We start from the raw sequence: 18,872 nt of genomic DNA on the forward strand, positions 1-18,872 counted from the left end.
AAAACAGCTTAATAGTCCTGGAGAGAAGTATCACCGTGGGAGAGCTAAGAAACCCATGCATGTCACAGCTGATTATTAATTACTGTTGTCTCGAGACAAAAGCAAGGAATCTGCTGGGAAGAAAAAAATACTCTGAGCTTCGCCTCTTCAAGTTTTGAATTTTCGGATTACTCTTTTCCAAAAGGAACCTAAATTTATTACTTTGGGAGCCTGGCGGGAAGGAAGAAAGGCGTCCCTTGATCTTCAGCTTCCCCCGTTCCCTGTAAATATTACCTCGCAGGGTCGTTGTGAGGATTATTGTGATGGTAAAACAACCCCTCTTTGGTGGGTATCCCAAGGATGATGGTAACTGCCCAATGGTAGTTACTATCCACACGAGTCCTAGTGCATAAGAACACTGAGCAGACGCCGGGCAGGCCGGTCGGACTTTCTGTAGATGATGGTCTTTGGGTCACTTCAAACCTTTGGACGCGGTGAAAGATCAGAGCGTGGGGCCCCGGAGAGAGGGGCAGGGCAGGGCAGGCAGGGCAGGCAGGGCAGGGCAGGGCAGGGCAGGGCAGGGCAGGGCACGTGACGGAGAGGGAAGCTCGGAGGCCTCGGCACCCAGAGCCTCTGCCGGTGAGCCTAGGATTTCTCCTTCCTCCGCCTCAGCTCGTCCGTCTTCCCGAGTCCCGGGATTGGGCTGGGGCCTCCGGCTGGGGATGCCGCGGAGGTCGGAGACAGGCCAGGAGGCGGCGGACCCGCGGGGCCTCGGGGCTGCCGCCGGCGGGGGGGGGGGGGGGGCAGCCGCTCCGGGACCTGCCGCCAGGGGGGCGGCCCCGGGCCGTAGGGCGTCGGCGCGGGCGGAGGCCGAGGGCCCCCGGGCCTGCCGGCCGCAGCGGAGCTGCCTCTGCACGCGCCGGGAGGGTGGACGCCAGATGTGGCGGAGGGCGGCGCGGGCCCGCGGGCCGGGGCCAGCTCGGACCCCGCCGGCAGCCGACGCGGGGGCAGGCGCCCCCAGGGCCAGGCGCCCCCAGGGCCAGGCGGCAGCCCCCGACGCGGGCGGGGCGGGCGGGCGGGCGGCCGCGCGGGGGCGCCCGGCGGCTCGGCGCAGCCCCGGCGGCCAATGGCTGGCGGGGTCGCGGGCGGGGCCGGGGGCGGGGCGGCCGCGGCGCTCCAGCGGCGGGGGCGGAGCTGCGCTGGGGAGGCGGGGCGCCCGGCGGCGGCGGCGGCGGCGGCGGCGGCGGCGGCGGCGGCGGCGGCAGCGGCGGCCACAGCAGCCTCGGCGGCGGCCGCGGCAGCACTGGCAGCGCCCGCGGCGGAGAGGCTCGCGGCGGCGGCGGCGGCGGCGGCGGCGGCCTGGAGGTGGGGGCGCAGGGCGGCTGCGCGGCGGGGCGCGGGATGGAGGGGCGGGGCCGGCCCGGCCGCTGGGTCCTGAGGCTCCGGGGTCGCCCCAGATCCACCTGCTGGTAACGGAGCGCGCGCGCCGCGGCCCGGCCGGGAGCTCGCGCCTCGGGCTGCTGCGGGGCGGGCGCGGGGCGCGGGGCGCGGGCGCGGGCGCGGGGCGCGGGGCGCGGGCTGGGCCTCGGGCGGGGCGCGGGGTCAGCCCGCCGCCGCCGCCCCCCGGAGCCGCGCGGTCTCCCGGCGGCCGCCTGGTGCGTTTCCCCGCGCTCCGCGGCGCGGCGGGGCTCGTCGACTTTGGGGCAAAGTGGAGGAAAGTGCGGGCTTGCGGGGCCCGGGGGCCAGGGGGGCTCCGTCGGGAGCGGCTGTGGGCCCCGGGGCAGGCACCTTCCGGGCGGGGGTCGGCGCGATGGGAGGGTCCAGGCCGGCCCGGCCCCCCGCCCGCCCCCGAGGCCGCTGGAGCGGGACCCTCGCGGGTCTGGGCGGTGGCGCACCGGGCGCCGGGGACCCTCCCGAGGCGCGGGCAGGGGCAGGGGCAGGCGCAGGGGCAGGGGCAGGGGCAGGCGCAGGCAGCCGGACCACCCGCGCGCCCGCCTTTCTCCCTCCCCCGTGGGTTCCTCCCGAGCCCGTGCGTCCACCGCTTACGGTCCGAATTGCGAAATATAATCAGACCTAACGCACGGTTTTTTTTTTTTTTTTTAAAAATGCTTTCCGTGTATTTTGCCGTTGTGCTTCTGCTGTCGGACGAATTCTCATGACAGATAGTGACAGCGTCGCTCGGTGGAATTTAGAATCCCATAATAATGCGAATTGTGGCTTATCTTTCTTTTTCTGAATGTTAAAAAAAAAAAAAGGAAAACCGACAACACAGTTTTATTAACAGGTTATCGCGGCATGGAGATCTTTAGCCCGCGTTTGTAAATCGGAAAACGTACAGGACGATGAAATTATGTAAGCTGCATTAATGAAAGATATTAATTCTATACATTTAAAATAATTCTCTTTTTACATAATTACTGTGTATAAAGTTTTACGGCTTATGTCATGGGTCTCATGCTTGTGCGTTTCGTTCTTCAGGCACCACTGTCCTGTCTGTGGGATAATTAGGGGATATGCCAAGTGTTCAGCAGAGTGTCCTCAACCATAAAACGTATTGAATATTTCAGAGAACACTTTAAATGAAGGTTTTTGTGTCTAATAATAAAACAGTAGGACTGCAGCCCTTAAAGGGCAGTTAAATAAAACATATTTTTCAGTCTAAGATCTAGAGTTGAAGTTCAAGTCATCTTTGGCAGGATGAAGATGATTCGTAATTTTAGCCACCACCTTTTTTGTTGCTAAAGATTCCAATATGTTAAGTGATAACCTCAGAGAGCATTAAGGTGTTAGATTAACATTTTTGCAAAGGTGGACACTGATCAAAATACGAGTCACTTTGTTTCTTGCTTTAGGTAGTGAGTCAACCCAGAGGGCTCTTGGCTGTCCAGCCTCTGACTGCCTCTCCTGGTTGAACAGCATGGAGATCATTAGTTTTGCTTTGGTCTGGAGTCTTCACTTGTACTGTGCCGTTTAACTTCATTAGTTTGGGAACCCTAATTAAAATGTATGACTGCATTCTTACTGAGTAAAGTACCCTTCCATTTCTCCTGCAGAATTTCAGGTCTTATTTGTTAGTAGAATTGATAAGTATCTCCTTCAAACCAGAGCTTAAAAGCTTCCTGGGGCAGATTTAATATTTGATATATTTTTCACATATCATCAATAGATTATCCATGGTCTACTTTGATTTTAGAAATTATTTGCTTTTATTGTCTCTACCTGTTTATACTGACTTATATTATGTGGGCTTTTTTTTTTTTTTTTGTATTTAATAAAACTACTTTAAAATATCTTTATGATTCTTTCTCTACTTCCTTGAAATTACTGATTGGACCTTTAATAACCTGTATACTTTGGGATCTTTTACAAGGACAGAATCCGTCCTGAAGTAGGGTGGGGCTAAGTGTGTAGCAACAGAAAGTTATATGCATTTTTATAAAATGTCACACACAGATTCTACATTATATAATTCACTGAATTACCAAGACTCATTATTGGATGTTTATCGATGTAAGACAACATATTAGGCACTTTAAGGAATTTAGTTCAGATTGTAGGATTTCACCACGAAGATTTAAAAAACTAAACCATCCATGTTGGCGTGTTTGATGTTAACTTGTCTTAATTATAGAAGAAGGTGAATAACTTTGGTGGTGGGAAATAGTGATAACTTTTGAGAATACCTTTGGACTTCCTTGTTTTCAGATAGTAAGAGGAAGCCAGGAAGTAGAGGGGTTCAGTGCTTCTAGAATAGTATGTATCACAGTGAGAGCTGCTGGCCCAGGAGGGTTAAAAGGCATGCTTCGGTGTGTTTACTGGGTGGGGGGAGGGGTGCTTAGCCAGAGGTTGCAGGAAGTGAGAAATGTGTTTAAAGTCTTAGGTTTAAAGTTGGAAATTTCATATGAATTTTGCAACTTATTTCATAATAGATCCATATTTGTTATAGAATAGAAGATTTAAAAAATTCACACACCTTTGGGTAAAGTTAATACCTCAGGAAGGTTCTCTAGCCTTTGAGTGGCTCTAGCAGTCTCTTCATACTTCCAAGGTACAGGTGGCCTAGTCTGAGAGGCAAAGGGCGGTGGGTTAGGGCTTGAACTTTGGAGGCCTACTGATTAGTGTTTCCTCACTGGGTTCATTTCCCTTGTGTGTAAAATAGGGTAATAATGCCTGTCTCATTACACCTGAAACTAATGTAATATTGTGTGTCAATTAAACTTTAATTAAAAAAATACCTGCCTCGTAGGGTTTTGTGAAGATTTAAAGCATACCATAGATGCACAGGAGGCAGTGTGTTGTAATGTCTGTCATTGTTACCATTAGTACTATGCCCTAGACTAGGGGAGGTTTCTAGTAATGTTCAGTGTTACAAAGTAGCTGAGATGGTGGTTTCTGAATTGCCTACAAATGGCTGCTTTAATCAGCCATACTTTGTAGCTGAGGGAATTGTCCCTTGGGCTTGTTAGGCTTTTTTGGAGGTGCATTAACTTACCCCAATAAAGTCTGTTTTAGTATGTTGCCAAGTGCATCTTGTGGTCTCTTGAGGCCCCTGGGAATCAGTGGACGTCTTGGAGTGCCTGACATGCCCCCAGGGAATAAGACTGGCTATGCATAGAGTAGATCAAACCAGTGGCTGGCTGCAGTTTTTTGTTTGGTTTTATTTATTTATTTTTAAAGATTTTACTTATTTGTTCATGAGAGACCCAGAGAGAGGCAGACATAGGCAGAGGGAGGAGCAGGCTTCCTGTAGGGAGCCCCATATGGGACCCCAGGATCATGACCTGAGTCAAAGGCACACTTAACTGCTCGGCCACCCAGGTGCCCCTTGTTCGATTTTTATTTTTTATACAGTTAACATTTATGGAGAACCTATTAAGGGCTAGGTACTATACTTAAGTACTTACAAAGACTTGATTGAATTGGAATTTCTCAATGGTTTTGTTAGATGGGTGGTGATCTTCCATTTTCTGAGTGAAAGCAATGGTAGGTCCTAGGTCATTCAGTGTTCTGGTTAGGTTACTGCATTTTCTAAATGCCTACATATTCCCAAGTTACACATTGGCAGTAGGTTGATCACTGGGAAAACTACGTTTGATAAATGGCAATAACACCTGTGACCTATTATTTTTCTATTATTTATAACATTATTTGTGTCCCCAAAGTGGAGCTAGGATGGATTCTCATTTTATGGATGAAATTGCAAGGCCTAGATAAGTGGCATACTTGAAGTCATACATATAATGATGCTGTTGGATCTAGAGCCCAGGTTTTTTAATGCTCATGTGTTGTAGTCTGTCACTTTTTCTTAAAATTTTCAAAACATTATTTTGCAGTAGGAAAACTGAGGAGTGTAACAATTATGTTACTTAGTAACTGTTTCGTGATCTTTTGAGTTATTGCTTGGAATCTGTGGCTATTTGTTTAACAAGCCCCACAACTTCCCCCTTTAAATAATGAACCATCACTTTCTTCTTACAGACAAAACAGAATCAATGAGAAGGGAATATAGTTTGAAGCTTTTTCTCCTGGAGGAGGAAAACCATATAATTCTAGTATATTAAATGAGTTGTTTAGATGTGGGGATAATCTTTGTAGATAGAGATTAGCCCAGCCAAAAGTCTGTTCATAATGGTGAATGATAAATGAAATAAGTAATGTTTTGCATTATTGAACACATTTTTCTTTCTCTTTTTTTTTTTTTCCCCTGAATAGGAAGAAAGAAGCCTGAGACATCAGCCTATGAAGACTGTGAAGACAATCCTGAATAGCAATTATGAATGGTGTTGCTGCTAGGCTTGTTCTGCTGAGCATCTGAAATGAACCTCTCTTATTGATTGTTTTTATTGGCCCAGAGCCAGAAGTAGTGGATTCAGTTGACTTCAGGATTAAAAAGAGAACAGTCTTGGTTATCATCATAAACATATGAACCAGTGTGATGGTGAAATGAGATGAGGCTCCGAAATGGAACTGTAGCTACTGTTTTAGCATTTATCACTTCGTTCCTGACTTTATCTTGGTATACTACGTGGCAAAATGGGAAAGGTAAGGAAAGCATCTCCACAAATTAAAGGATGCACACATGTTTAGGTTAAATATCCCAACTATTTGCATGTTGCATGCTCTCCGCTGGTGGCCTGCTAGTTTCTTTCTGACACAAAAATGAAACTATTCTTGGACAGAGGAGATAGAGTTTCTAATTTGAATGGGGTTTGTTTTTGATTTCTTATAATTGCACTTGAAAAAATAGATACTGATCAGTGGTTATATTATACATGGGAGCCAAGTTGAATAATAAAGACTTTTGTTTTGGCATTTTATTTTTATTAAACATTATAAATGTTTAATAAGCTTCCTTGTAACTGGGTGTTGTTTAGAGTGCTTAGAAAGACACAATCAGCACCTTCATGAAATTTACATGCTGATTATACTAATGATTTGGTGCTGTGTAGTTAATGAATTAAACTGCATGTGTTGACAGATTGCTCTTTGGGCAAGAGTATTTATGAAGTGGGTGAGGATAAATTCTTACTCAAAAATTGGAAACAAATGTTATTATTGTATCAAGAATGTTGCAGTATGTTTTTAAAGGAGGTTATTAAGTGATATTCAGGTATAATACCTTTGCTTTTTTTTTTTTTTAAGATTTTATTTATTTGAGAATGAGCAGGGGGAGGGGCAGAAGAGAGGGAGAGAGAAAGAGAGAGAGAGAATCTCAAGCAGACTTCCTGCTGAGCCCAAAAAGAGAACAGTTTTCTTGTCAGAGCCCAACACTTGGCTTGATCTTGCACGGAATCACATGATCTCCCTGAGTTCATGACCTGAGCCAAGATCAGGGGTCAGATGCTCAACCTACTGAGCCCCCCAGGTACAGGTGCCCTCATTCCTTATGTTAACCTAAGGAATTTTGATGGCAAAGAAGGATGGAGGTTACATGTTTGGTTTTTTAGAATCAAGTTAGAGTAGTTACCATCACCAGGTTATTTGAGGATCCTATTGCTGGCATTATTTTATTAATTTATATGAAGATAACTGAAAAGATGGATTCATTATTTAGTTTCCTCTAGCATGTATATAGGTATGAATATGTAGATGTGTGTATATCTGTGTGAGTACATATGAACAAAATAAGTTGATTAAAGTGAAAACCATATGATCTGTTCTTTAAGCAAGTATACTATCTCCTTTTTTTTTTTTTTTCTGAGTTGGGCTGTAATTGGAGAGGAACTATTCCAGGTAGAAATGAATGAAAAACTTGCGGAAAACTTTTATTCTTTGTGGACAAATATGTACATTTTAGATTTCATTTTTTAATTGTTACCAAAAGGAGAAGATATACTTAGAAATAACTTTGGCTGGTTAATTTAATCAAACTATTGATTGTCTGAGATATGACTGAAACAGATGACTGGCCTTAAAAGTTTACTTATAAAATCAGAGAATTGACCATAAGGGGATTATGTGGATTTTTTTCTTATCAGGAAGCTTATCTATTCAGAGTTATAGTAATGGAGAAACTTAACTTCTGTGTCTTAAGGGAGTAAAATTTTTGGAATCTCCATTCCACTTATCTTGTTTCTTATGTGAAGGCATTATAAGCATTATTTCCTTTTTGTATTAAGTTGTCTGTTGAATCAAAATTTTAAAAATATATTCTTTCATCCTGTGGTATTAGATAAACATAAAGTCTGTTCTCTCATATATTAAGTCCGTTCTCTTTGGTTATCATTCTTTGACCAGCTCTGTAACACTTTCATGCATATTCTTCTGCTCTGTTTTTCTGCTTAGTGTTTTGTCCAGACTTCTTCACGTTATCAGCAGAGGACTCGTGTTATGGTTATGTAAAATCCTCTGGTTTTTTGTTATTTAAAAAAAAGATTTTACTTATTTATTTGAGAGGGAGCTGCAGAGGGAGAGGGAGAAACAGATTCTCCACTGAGTAGTGAGCCCGATGTGGGGCTGGGTCTCAGGGGTCATGACCTGAGCTGGAGGCAGACACTTAACCAGCTGAGCCACTCAGATGCCCCAATCCTCTGTATTTTAATGCTGTCATTTGTGTAACCAGTCTAACTGCTGAGTGTTTGGATTCTTTCTAAATCAGTCTGGATTTTCCAGAGCAGGCCTGATTTCAAATATTGCAATTCTAGTATACTCATAAACCATGTGATCTGATTTTTATATTGAAAACATGGTTTCCATAATCATTGATGTTGCTGGGCTAGTAGTTTTTATTTTTCATTCACTCATTGGTCCCTTTTATAGGTGCTTAGCCCTGTACTAAATGCTACGAATATGAAGGAAATAAGAAGCTTAACACTTTTTGAGAATGTAGGGTACTGGTAGCGGAAGATTCAAGTAAACAAATGCAATACCATCAATAGATTGAGATATAGAAGAAATAACATGGTGCTAGGAAGCATGTTATATATATTATACATTATTTCATTTAATCCTTATAACATCCTTGGAAAGAATTATTACCCCCTTTCAATAATAAGAAAACAGAGTGGTTGAGAAACTTGCCAAGGTCATACAATTAAGTGGTAGAGTGGAGTTTGAGCTCAGTCACGCTGGTTCCAGAGATTATGCTCTTAGCTATTGGTCTACTGCCCAGAAGGGCAGAGACAGAGGCTACTAATTCTTGAGTCACTTCATAGAAGAAGAATAAAAAGGTGATGCCAGGCAGAGTAGTAGACAGTGGGCATGTCAGGTAGAGAGAGCTCCTTATGCAGCCAGAAAGTTCTAAAAGGGTGTAGAGTATTTGTGCCTTGGAATTATGAGACCCCGAGTTTCATTGGCACATAGACTATGAAAGATTCTCAAGGTTTTGTTGGTAATCACAGTGCAATGACTCATATTTTTCATAGGTCTTCATTTAACACTTGAAAGAGTACAAGAGCTGGTCCATGGGATTGGCATAAGTTTGGGAGGATGTTGGGAACCCAGCCAGGGAAGATGGAATTTGGGCCGGGATACCAGTTTTAGCAGGGTATGCAGCATTCCCACGTAAAAGTGAGGCAGAACTCCAATTTCCAATTATGTGGAATGGATAAGTTTGGGAAAGTTGTAAGCAGATGTTGTGAGAGTGGGACCAGAGTCATTACATATCTCACTTGTAGCTGGAGTTCTCCTAAAGAACTTCCTACTTTGGTCAGGTACAATCCGGAAATTGGGGAAGACCAAGCAAGCAATCTGTACATCCATAGGGACAGATAACATTCATGTACGTGTTTCTAAGTGGATGTATGTTTTCGTTTCTCTTGGGTATTTGCCTAGGAGTGGAATTGCTGGATCATGTAGTAACTCTATATTTAATCATTTGAAGAACTGCCAGACTGTTTTTCATAGTAGCTGGACCATTATGCATTCCTTCTAGTAGTATATGAGGGTTCCAGTTTCTTCACATTCCTGACAACGCTTATTATCTGGCTTCGATTCTCATTCTAGTGGTGGGGAGATAGTACTTTATTGTGATTTTGATTTGCATTTCTCTGATGACTAATGATGTCTAGCATCTTTTTATATTCTTTTAGCAATTTGCATATATTCTTTTGAAAATTGTCTATTCACATCCTTAGCTTATTTTTAAAAAGGGGTTGTCTTTTTATTAAGTTGTAAGAATTCTTTATTTATTCAAGATATAATTTTCTTATCAGATACATGATTTTTGCAGATAAATTTTCTCCCATTCTGTGGGTTGTCTTTTATATTCTTGATGGTACCCTGTGAAGCACAAGAATTTTAAATTTTGGTGAAGTTCAGTCTATTTTTGTTGTTGTTGTTGTTGCTTGTCCTTTCGTGTCATATCTAAGAGCTCATTGTGAAATCCAAGAGAATGAAAATTCTGCTATATTTGGGTCTAAGAGTCTTGACCTTTTGAACCATTTTAGGTCAGTTTTTGTGTGCGATACGAAGTAAAGGTCCATCTTAATTCTTTTGCATCTGGCTATACAGTTGTCCTAGAACAATTTGTTTAAAAGACTATTTTTCCCAATTGAATGGTCTTGGCACTGTTACTGAAAATCGTAGATGTGTGGATTTATTTCTGGACTTGCAATTCTATTCCATTGACAGTCCTTGTGCTAGTACCACACTATTTTGATTATTGTTGCATTGTAGTAAGTTCTGAAATTGAGAAGTGTAAGTCCTTCTACTGTATACTTTTGCACGATTGTTTGGCTCTTTTGGATCGTTGCAATTCCATGTGAATTTTGGCATCTGCTTGTCAATTTGCATAAAGAAGTCAGCTGGGATTATGATAGGGATTGCATTAACTCTGTACATCAAATTGGATACTATTACCATCTTAACAATGTTTGGTCTTCCAATCCATAAAACATAGGATTTTATTTATTTAGGTCTTTAATTTTTTCAGCAATTTTTGTGCATGTTTACACAGTATTGGTTTTATGCTTCTTTTGTTAAATTTATACCTACGTGTTTTATATGTTCTGATAGGATTTGAATGGAGTTGTTTTCTTATTTTTGTCAATTTTCATTACGAGTGTGTAGAAATACAATTGATTTCTGTATATTGATTTTGTATCCTGCAACTGTACTGAGCTTATTTATTCTAATAGTGGATTCCTTTGGATTTTCCATGTACCAGATCATGCCATCTGTGAATAGAAATCGTTTTATTTCTTCCTTTCTGGTCTGGATGTCTTTTTTCTTTTTTTTCCTGTGTGTTGTTTATTTTTCTGGCTAGAACCTTCATTTCAGTGTTAAATAGAAGCGATGTAAGAGTGACATCCTTGTCTTGATCTTAAGGGGAAAGCAGCCAGTCTACATTTAAAGTGGGGTGTTAGCTGTGGTTTTTAAGTAGATATCATTTGTTCAGGTGAAGAAAGTTGCCTTCTATTCCTGGTTTGCTAAGTGTTTTTTATCATGAAAATGTGTTGAAGTTTGTCAAATGAGTTTCCTGTGTCTATTGAGTGATTTTTGATCTATATTCTATTGGTAAAATGTATTACATTAAGTGATTTTTAGGTGTTCAACCAACCTTGCATCCCTAGGATAAATAACACGTGGCACATGCTGTGTAATTCTTTCTATATGTTGCTGGATTTGGTTTGCTAATATTTGTTGGGGATTTTGCATCCATATTCATAAGGTTTATTGGTCTGTAGTTTTCTTATACTGTGTTTGTCAGGTTTTGATATTGGGGTGTAATACTGGTTTCATAGAAAGATTTGGGAAGTGTTCTGTTTTTGGAAGTGTTTGTGGAAAATAAGTATTCTTTGAATGTTTGGTGGAGTCAACATCATCTGGGCCTGTGGGTAGTTTTTTTTTTTTTTTTTTTTTTCTGTGGGTAGTTTTTTGATGACTGATAGGATCTCATTATTTGTTACATGTCTTTTCAGATTGTGTATTTCTTCTCCAGTCAATTTCGGTAGGTTGTAGTCTACAGATTTGTCCATTTCATTTATACTATCTAATTTATTGGTGTACGATTATTTATATTTCTTTATAGTCCTTTCTATTTTTGTAAGATCAGTAGTAAAGCCCCCGTTTTTAGTATTCTAAGAGTTTGTTTTTTTTTTTCCCCTTGGTCAAACTAGCTAAAAGTTTGTCAATGTTGAGGACCTTTCAAAGAACCAGCTTTTGGTTTCTTGATTTTTTCTCTATCTACTCTTTATTTCATTACTTTCTACTCTAATCATTTTTAAAAAGATTTTATTTATTTATTCATAAGAGACACACAGAGAAAGAGGCAGAGACAGAGGTAGAGGGAAAAGCAAGCTCCATGCAGGGACCCCCGATGTGGGACTTGATCCTAGCTAGGACTGCAGGATCACACCCTGAGCTGAAGGCTCAACTGCTAAGCCACTCAGGCGTCCCACTTTCTACTCTAATCTTGATCCCTTTCTTGTGGTTGTTTTAGGCTTAGTTTGCTCTTCTTTTTTTAGTGCAGGTAAGGTTTTTCTAGAAGGCAGGGTTATTGATTTAGATCTTTTTTCTTTCACAATGTGGGCATTTATAGCTATGAATTTCCCTCTAAGCATTGCTTTAGTTGCATCCCATACATTTTGGTACATTGTCTTGATTTTTATTCATTTCAAAGTATTTTCTGATGTTTTATTTTTTTCTTTTACCAGTTGGTGCATATGGTCTGTCCTCTAGAATGTTCCATATACATTTGAGACTGTATGTGGTGCTGCTGTATGTTCTGTAGATGTCTGTAAGGTCCAGTTGGCAACAGGGGCCTTCTGTTGCCTTGTTGGCCTTCTGTCTAGTTGTTCTATCCAGTATTGAAAGTAGAATATTGAAATCTCCAATTATTGCTGTAAAATTTCCATTTCTCTCTTCATTTTTATCAGTTTTGTTTCATGTATTTTCTGTTATTGGGGACATTTTTTTATTAAATATTTTATTTTATATTAATTATTAAATATTCTTTTTATCTCTGGTAACATTTTTGTTTTAACGTCTGTTTTGTCTGATATTAGTATAGCCATTCCAACTTTTCTTTGGTTTCTGCTTGTATGTTTTGCATTATTCTGTTCTTTCGCTTTAATCTATTTGTGTATTTAATTCTACAGTTTGACTCCTGTAAACAATACATAGTTTGATCATGATTTTCTGGATTTAGTCTGACAGTGTCTACCTTTTGAGTAGGCAGGTGGTTAATCCATCCACATTGCTTGTCATTGATTTAGCTTGATTTGTTTTGCCATCATTTTGTTTTTCATATGTCTCACATCTTTTTTCTTCTTTTCCTTATTTACTTTTTTGATTGAATATTTTCTAATGTAGCACTTTAATTTCATTAATGACTTTTTTCACTATTTTTGAGTATATTTTAGTGGCTTATCGTATACATAGGGTTTATCGTATACATCTCAACTTATCAGAATCAGCTTCAGATTTATGCTAAGTTAATTCCAGTAATATGTAGAAATGTTACTTTGATATATAGCTCTATCATCCCTTCTTTATGTGTTGTTGTAGACATTACATCTGTCAATATTATAAACACAATAGATTGTTATTATTTTACCACCATTTATTTCCTTAGCACATTACAGCTTTATTCTCACCTACCTCCTTTGTTCTGTTATTGGCAAATATATTACATTTCCATGTGTTATGGACTTGGTGATACATTATATGCATATCATTTTATACTATTTCTTTTTAAATACTTTAAGAGAAAAAAAATATGCATTAATAGTGTTATAATTAGGGATCCCTGGGTGGCGCAGTGGTTTGGCGCCTGCCTTTGGCCCAGGGCGCGATCCTGGAGACCCGGGATCGAATCCCACATCAGGCTCCCGGTGCATGGAGCCTGCTTCTCCCTCCGCCTGTGTCTCTGCCTCTCTCTCTCTCTCTGTGACTATCATAAATAAATAAAATAAAAAAAAATTAAAAAAAAATAGTGTTATAATTACATAATCACTGTTGCTCTTTGTGCTGACTTAAATCTGTCTAGGATTACTTGCTTTCAAATTAATGAATTCCTTTAGTATTTCTTGTAAGGAAGGTCTGCTAGGAATGAATCCTTTCAATTTTTGTTTATCTTGGAATATGTGTATTTTACCTTCATTTTTGAATATAGCTCTACTGAACTTAAGATTCCCAGTGGACAGAGTTTTGTTTTGTTTTGAGATATTCTCGTTACCCCAACTGCCTCTGGCCTTCATTATTTCTTCTGTAAAGTTAGCTGTTGTTCTCCTTGGGGTTCCCTGGTCAGTGATGGATTGTTTTTCTTTTGCGGTTTTCAAGATTGTCTTGTGTTTGACTTTTATTGTTTTTACCATGATGTGTCTATTTTTTTTTCTTTAAAGATTTTATTTATTTGAGAGAGAGAGCATGAGAGCATGAGCATGAGCAGGGGGAGGAGCAGAAGGAGAAGCAGGCTCCTGGATGAGCAGGGAGCCTGATGCAGAGCTCCATCCCAGGACACTGAGGTCACGGCCTGAGCCAAAGGGAGCCACTTAACCTACTGAGCCACCCAGGTGCCCCCATGATGTGTCTGTTTATGGGTCTTGCTTCCTAGATGTGTAGGTTACTGGTTTTTCAGTAACTTTGGGCAGTATTTATCATTTTCTATATTTATCATATATACAAAGAATATACATATATATGTATTTTTTAAAAAACTTTTCTCTCTTCTGGTATTCCAATACATTTATGATTTTATTCTTAATGGTATCCTAACTTTTTAAAAGGTTCTGTTCATTTTTCATCTTTTTTCTCTTTGGTTTATGTCATCTCTACTGATCTGTCTTCAGGTTGGCTGATTCTTTCTTTTGCCATTTCAGATCTACTCTTGAGGTCTTCTAGGGAATTTTTGATTTCTATTATTGCACTTTTTAACTCCAGAATTTGCATTTTGTTCTTTCTTAAAATTTGTTTCTTTTTTGATACTCTATTTGATGCAATATTGTCATGCCTTCCTTTACTTTTTCAGTGAAGTTTTCTTTTAGTTCTGTGACTGTATTTATAATGACTTCTTTGAAATACTTCTTACCCATTAAATCCTACATCTAGTCATGTTCACAGTGAGTGCCTTGTGCTGCCCGCTTTTTTTCTAGCATATGGGTCATATTTACCTATTTCTTTGTCTATAATTTTTTGTTGGAAACTGGACATCTTAGATAATTTTAGCAACACTGGATACTCTCCCACCGCTACCCTCAGGCTGTTATCATTTTGCTTATTTGCTTATTTATTTGTTTAGTGACTGGCTGGATTATTTTAGTCTGTCTTCTCTCTCATCCCCCATAAGGTTGAGTCTATGTATTGCTCCTCAGGGAGACAGTGTTTTGGGTATGCCCACTTCTAGGATGACTGTTATTACTGGTAGGATTCACTCTTTCAGTGACCACTACACTAATTGCTGGCTGATTGTTCTCTTGTTTACAACAGTGCACTGGAGCATAATTCTGCTACAAACTAATCTAATCAAATTATGGTTCTTTTGAAGAAATGTTTGAATTTGTATTTTCGCTATTCTGACCATAGGAAGGCTCCTCTTAGCTGTTCATTTTCCTAGTTTTTTCTTGCAAACTAGCCACAGAACTCCTATCATCTAGGTTATATCCTCATTAGATCCACAGTTCTCCCAATTCTCTTCACAACTTCTGTTTTTCAGACTGGCTCTTAATTTAAATTCCTCCACTCCTGTCACAAATGAAGCTGGTTCTTTTGGGAAGAGATTAGGAGCTATTTTATGGCCTGCTTTTCACCAGGAAGAATTTGAGCCAGGGCTCTGGAGTTGGGGATGGGGATAATGACTAGCTTCTCTCTGAGTGGTACTCCTGCTCTAGGAACTGAGCACCGGTGCATGGAGGGGGCCAGTAGCAAGAGAATGTCTTGACTCTGACTCTTCTGGCATGGAACCATTGCCTCACTAGGCAGTGGAATGACTTTTGGGCCCCCAATAGTCTCAGTATGTTGCATCCAAGATAGAGCCTTGGGTGCATGAAAAGATTGGATATCCTATCCTGTTGTGTATAAAAATATAGACGCCAAATAAAACATTTAATTTAAAATTATGGATTTTATTTACAAATAAAAACACTAAATACAAGTTTTTAGATTTTTAAAAGTTTTTCTTTACAAAATAAGAAGACTGCTTTCAAACAGGATATAAGGGAAATTAATAGTAATTCTAGGGTTTGGAGTATACCATCATAGTTCTGGCTAACCAAAATTGTATAATTGTGTTTGTCCAATGCCTTCTGTGTGTCAGGCACTATTGGAGATTTGGGCTATATTATTGAACATATCAGAAAAATCCTTGCTTTAGTCTGGGAGAGGAGGAAAGGAGATAGCTAAAAACCAAAAAATAAATAGTAAGCTGGTGAATAATAAATGGGGTTTCTAAGCTTTTTATTTTGAAATCATTTTAGATTTATAATAAATCTGAAGATTAGTACACAGAGTTCCCTTATACCTGCTAATAGAACAACTTACATTGCCACAGAATATAATATTCTAAACCCTCAAGTTGACTTTGATATGGTACTATTAACCCATCTACTTGAATTTCACTAGTTCTAATGTCCTTCTGTTCTAGGATCCAGTCCAGCATCCCACACTGCATTTGGTTGTCATGTTTTCTAGTTTCCTCCATTATGGGAAATTTCCTTAATCTTTTCTCTTATGTTCTTGGCACTTTTGAAGGCTTTGGCCAATTATTTTGTAAAATGTCACTTCATTTGAGTTTGTCTGATGACTTCTCATGATTAGATTGAAGTAATGCATTTTTGGCAAGAATACCACAGAAACAACATTGTGTCCTTCTCAGTGCAGCATATCACAAAGTACATGATGCTGAACTGTTTATCACAGGTTATAATAACTCTGATCACTTAGTTAAACTGCTATCTGCCTGGCTTCTCCCTATAAAGTTACTATTTTTTTCTTTGTAATTAATAAGCATTTTGTAGAGGCTTCTTTAAAATTAAGCAGATATCCTGTTTCTCATCATACTTTTGCCCACAAGTTTGAATATCCATTGATTATTTTTGTCTGCAACAATTTATTACTGTGGTGTTTGCCTAATGTGATTTTCCATTTCTGCCATTTCTTTTACATTTAGTAATTGGAACTCTGCTGAAATGAAGAGATGTCTCTTCTTCCTCGTTTCTTTCTCATACCTTGATCAGTGAATGGACTCAATGGTTACTTATTTTGTTCTGTGGGTTGTGATCCTTTGTTATCATTAATTATTTTGGTGTTAGTCCCAGCGGTGGCCATTGGGAACTTCTTCAATGAGGATTTTGTGCCTTCAGCATGCCCCTGTCATTTTTTTTTCAGATTTGTTGAGGTGAAATTTACATAGCATAAAATACAAAGTATGTTAAAGTGAACAATTAAGTGGCATTTAGTACATTCACAGTGTTGCACAACCAGCACCTTGTTCTAGTTCTCATTCATCTTTTTTTTTTTTTTTTTTTTGGAGATTTATTTATTCCTGAGAGACACAGAGAGAGGCAGAGACACAGGCAGAGGGAGAAGCAAGCTCCTCGTAGGGAGCCCAATGCGGAACTCAATCCCGGATCCGCCCCTCGAAGGCGGGCGCCCAACCGCTGAGCCTCCAGGCATCCCTGGTTCTCATTTATCTTATGAGCAATTTTTATTTTTCTGGTGCTGTAACGTGCTCCAGGTTCATCTTATATTTTCTCTGCCCCAGCCCTGGAAGTAGTCCTCTCTTCATGGACCCTCTAGTTCTTTTAAAGAATGGAGTTTTGGTGTGCTCATTCCTACTATGGCATCAACACTCAGCCTCTCACTAGATAGTGCAAGAAAAAAACACCATGAGTTTATATTGATCCCTCGGATTTTAATCCAGTACAACAGTGTTCATTCTGGTTTCTACATTTCTTTTTTTGGAACTTATCTCTTGTCTCTCACACATGCAAAAAAAAAAAAAAGACTGTTAATATCCTAATGTAGTTATTTGCTCAATTATAGTATATATAGACAGTAGTATCAGAATTGCTAACCAAAATCCAAGTGAAAAATAAATTTATTAGGGTACAGTATTTGTGTACTGTTTTTTTTGTCTTAAACTTATATAGTGAAATGCTGTTTTCCAAAGTTACTTAGCTTATTTCGTAGTCACTTCCTTTTCAGTGTGGTTATTCCGTTTATAATACATGTCAGCCCATTTATTCCTGCTTGTATTCTGTTTTGGGCCTCCCTCCATGTCCTGTTTATTGCAGTTATTTACATTTGGATATATGAAACATTATCTTGGTTCTGAGACTCAACTGTAAAAAAAAAAAAAAAAGCCTATGAGAACTGTCCCTCCTCATTCCTTCTATTCCATTTCCATTTCTCCCCTTTTTCTACCCAGTTTCCATCTATTCTTTGCAGGTATTCAGTCTCATTTTCTGTTTTATTCTTTTTGATTTCCTTGTTGCATAAATTGAATGAATACATAATCATTTCCTCATATCCTTTTTCTTATGTGATGGGTAGCATACTGTAGATACTCTTCTGTGCTTTGCAATTCCCACTTAGCAAAGTGTCTTGGAAGTTGTTTCCAAGTTGTTTCAGTTCATGGAGATCTTCCTCATTTTTTTTTTTTTTTTTTTTTTTTTACACAACTTCATAAGACTCTATTGTGTGGATGTACCATAATTTATCCAGAATCTCTCTTCTTTAGGGGCACTTAGGTTTTTAATGCATTCATTCAGTATTTTAAGTGCACATTTTCTGTCAGGTATTGTGCTGGGCCTTGAGTAATGGAAATCTAGTTTATAGGGTTTTTTAAAGTTTAATTTTAGCCTTATTGTGACCAGAAGTGTTGACCTCTTGCATAAAGGGTAGAAAGATAGTGGCAAGAGACTGGGGGAATCAGCCTAGGGACTGGCAGGTTCTGTTAGATCAGAAGCATATATAATGAAAGTGAAGGAGGTGATAGATCTGAAGAACTAGGGAAGAGTTTATGATGAAGAGGGTCATTATCTTACTATTTTGTTCTCAGTTTTACTTCCAGTAAAATATCTTATTTCTTTAGACCTGGGTACATTTTTTGGTAGGTGACAACTTGGCACATATGGGTGTGTGTGCACACATCTTTTTTCTCATAGTTTTGTTTTAAAGTGTAGCTGTTTTTGAATTTCAAACACCTCAATCAGACAAATACAAATATTGCAAAACATACCACCCGTATTTATATTTAAACTCTTCTAAACTATCAATAGCATGGGCTTCATTCGTTTCCTTATTTCCGAATCTTCCTAAGGTTATGAAATTCTTATTTTTATACCTTTCTGACGTTTTAGAAATCTCACCAGCCTGGGAAAAACAAAATGAATGTCTGCTGAGACCACTCATGCTAAACATGATCACAGTTATTGATGGAATCTTGAGTGGGGCAGGAAACATGGTTGGTTCTCCCAAGATGATTTAAATCTGGGCTGCTTATTATCTAGTGG

The 18,872-nt window shown here is 40.1% G+C and overlaps 1 protein-coding gene across 1 annotated transcript in view; it reads left to right on the forward strand.

Annotated features, from left to right (window-relative positions):
* The first annotated feature begins 1,797 nt into the window (after positions 1–1,797).
* MGAT4A (alpha-1,3-mannosyl-glycoprotein 4-beta-N-acetylglucosaminyltransferase A) overlaps positions 1,798–18,872 on the forward strand; it is a 124,228-nt gene continuing 107,153 nt past the window's right edge. The window contains exons 1-2 of the mRNA XM_041756938.1: positions 1,798–2,331; positions 5,692–6,021. Of these exons, the coding sequence (XP_041612872.1) occupies positions 5,928–6,021 (94 nt within the window). The 5' untranslated portion in view covers positions 1,798–2,331; positions 5,692–5,927. The remainder of the gene's footprint in view (positions 2,332–5,691; positions 6,022–18,872) is intronic.

The sequence above is a fragment of the Vulpes lagopus genome, chromosome 5, assembly GCF_018345385.1.
Source record: "Vulpes lagopus strain Blue_001 chromosome 5, ASM1834538v1, whole genome shotgun sequence".
NCBI lineage: Eukaryota > Metazoa > Chordata > Mammalia > Carnivora > Canidae > Vulpes > Vulpes lagopus.